Source organism: Montipora foliosa, chromosome 12 (assembly GCF_036669935.1).
Source record: "Montipora foliosa isolate CH-2021 chromosome 12, ASM3666993v2, whole genome shotgun sequence".
NCBI classification, from domain to species: Eukaryota; Metazoa; Cnidaria; class Anthozoa; order Scleractinia; family Acroporidae; genus Montipora; species Montipora foliosa.
The window spans coordinates 6,813,204-6,815,703 of NC_090880.1; the positions used below are offsets into that span (position 1 = coordinate 6,813,204).

General features: G+C 36.2%; 1 protein-coding gene across 1 annotated transcript in view; it reads right to left on the reverse strand.

Annotated features, from left to right (window-relative positions):
- The window catches only part of LOC137980436 (uncharacterized), a 63,846-nt gene that overhangs the window by 12,646 nt on the left and 48,700 nt on the right, over positions 1-2,500 (reverse strand). Inside the window, exons 24-25 of the mRNA XM_068827880.1 lie at positions 2,224-2,286; positions 1,972-2,116 (exon numbers count right to left, since the gene is read on the reverse strand). Coding sequence (XP_068683981.1) covers positions 1,972-2,116; positions 2,224-2,286 — 208 coding nt within the window. The remainder of the gene's footprint in view (positions 1-1,971; positions 2,117-2,223; positions 2,287-2,500) is intronic.

A 2,500-nucleotide genomic window follows, 5' to 3' on the forward strand; every position in this document is an offset into this window, starting at 1 on the left:
ATTGAAAACAAAATGTCTGAAACTGTAAAAAACGGGTTTATTTTTTTGGAGAATTACTTAAAGCGGACGGTTGCTTTTTTCCTTAAATTAAAAGAAATGGTGATAAGCACTTTAACTTTGGCGCAAAATTTTAGCACTAATTTACAATTGCAAAGTTGCTATGGCAATGTTTGTGTTAACCAGCCATTCAAGAGCTTTAAGTTTTAACTTTGAACATTTTTCGCTTGAATATGACACAGACAGTTTGCACTGGTCACATTAAATGAATTTTTAGCAACATCTACCCTTTAGGACGTCTTGCCCCAAAAAGCGCTTTTTCCGGGCGTCCTTTTCAGTCCATACGTGACGAATTAGTTCCAATCATTTATGTAAGGAAGATTTGACAGTTGTTTCAACTTTGAAACATTTTACCAACAGAAAAAAAAATTCTTAAGGGCGATTAACGAATTCCAGCGATTCAGAAAATTGTGAACTTTAGCCAAAATGTATCAGGCGCGTAGCGTCCTATACGCATATACGCACGTGCGTACTTGAAGTGACCAGAAAATTTTGACGTTTTTAGCAATTGTTTCTAATTCTTAACATTTTACTTGTACGCAACCAAGATTTCGTGATGAAAGCACCACTTTGATTAAATTCTAAAAACTAAAGCAAAAGCTATACCATGTTCTAACTTAGTTTTGCTTTGTACCTTTTTTTTGCACTAACAATGCAGTGTTGTTTGGCCAGCGTGCAACAAAAAGGCGAGGTTGCAAAGGAGCGACGTTCCAAGAACGTTCGTGACAAAGGAGCGACGTTCCGAGAACGTTCTTGACAATTCCAGTCACGCTAGCACAACCAAAACAATGTTTTGTTTGCACCAAGTTTGCTCAAAATAAGGGCAAGACGCTTTGTTCTTTGCTTGTATTCACACAACTATTTCGACAAGAAATAAAGAACGCAGTATTTTTCGCTAAGTTTACTTAGGTTTCTAGATGCGTACTTGTGCGTACTTGAAAAAATGACCACGCTACGCGCCTGTGTATGCTTTAAGCTTTTTACTGCGTAGATCAATACAACAAACAAGCCAAAAATACTTGACTGGAAGCGCAATTTGTCACCCATGGTATACACTAGTGAAATTAGGAAATAATATCACTTGCGTTTCGAAACCTTCGTCGAAATTTTAATTTAACCCGTCACTATATTTAATTACACATATGAACATTTCCACAATAGACCGTATTCATAAATGGCGGACAAGAAATAAATCTTCTGTCTTTATGCTAAGCATCCTCACTAGCCTCGTTAGCACGGACAAAATTCAAAAGAATTCTTGCTCCAAAGTGAGGCTAGCGAGGATTTTTTGCATAAATTAGACAAAAGAATAATCTCTTGGCCGCCATTTATGAATACCATCTATACTGTGTGAAGACGTTCGGTTGGTTTGTCTTCTGAGCAACTATGTATTTCCTACACTCCAAATCAAACTTTCAGTATTTTGAATTAACAACAATTCTCGGATATCACGTGACGTCACAGCAGCCATATTTGTATCGCGAACAATCGCGAACTAATCCCTCGGGAATTAATCTTTTATGCTAACGTGTTCTCTTGTTTCGGGTAAAAAATAAAAATGGCGCATGATCACGTGCGTGAACCCACGAAAAGATAAATCAAAGAAAAATTGACTACTTTCACCAACCATTTAAGTATGTACATACACCTTATTAAATGGTCTAACATATAATACGCGCGAATATTTTGCGAGCAAAAATACGAGCAAAAGGAAATATAACAAAAATACAGCAAGATTTAAAATAGTACAAGCAAAACTACAAGTTCAAATGTACAAGTAACAATCAAAGCAAGCAAAGTTTAAAAATAATAATAAGAAGATATGAAATATTAATGATAAGGTCTCCGACTTCTTTCTCGCTAGTTATAAACATATGTTTTTGGACGAACTGGTAAGATTAAAAATTGACTTACCTTGCGAGACGCCACAAAGTTTAATAATGAAGGGACAGACCTTCTTGGACTTCAATTCCACCATATTTTTTATTTCTTTAATAAAATCACTGGAATTTCTATCTGAAGAGGCGCTTTTAAGAACTTTCACAGCCACATCTTGTTTCTAAAAGGTAATCATTCGATTACGTCAATCAGGACAAATTAAATGTTGATTCAATTTTAACTGGATTTAAAAGAGAATCGGACGTTACTTGAAGAGCGCTATTTTACCTTGGCGAGATTCCACAAGTCTTGCCTAATCCAAGTCGCTTTCCTGACTTCTCCGAAGTTTCCCTAAAGGTAGTTTAAGATGGTTAATGCAACTCCTTACACAAAATGAAATGAAATGAAATGTGCTTTTGCTTTGCACTACTTCCAAGGGTCAAGGGTGGTTTACATTCTCTTCTAGCACAGGTCATTTTTCTCTTGAATTTGTTAAGCTGACGGGCAGAAGGAAGAAAAGACTCTGTTCTGGGTAGAAATTGACTGTGTAAACATGCACCACGGT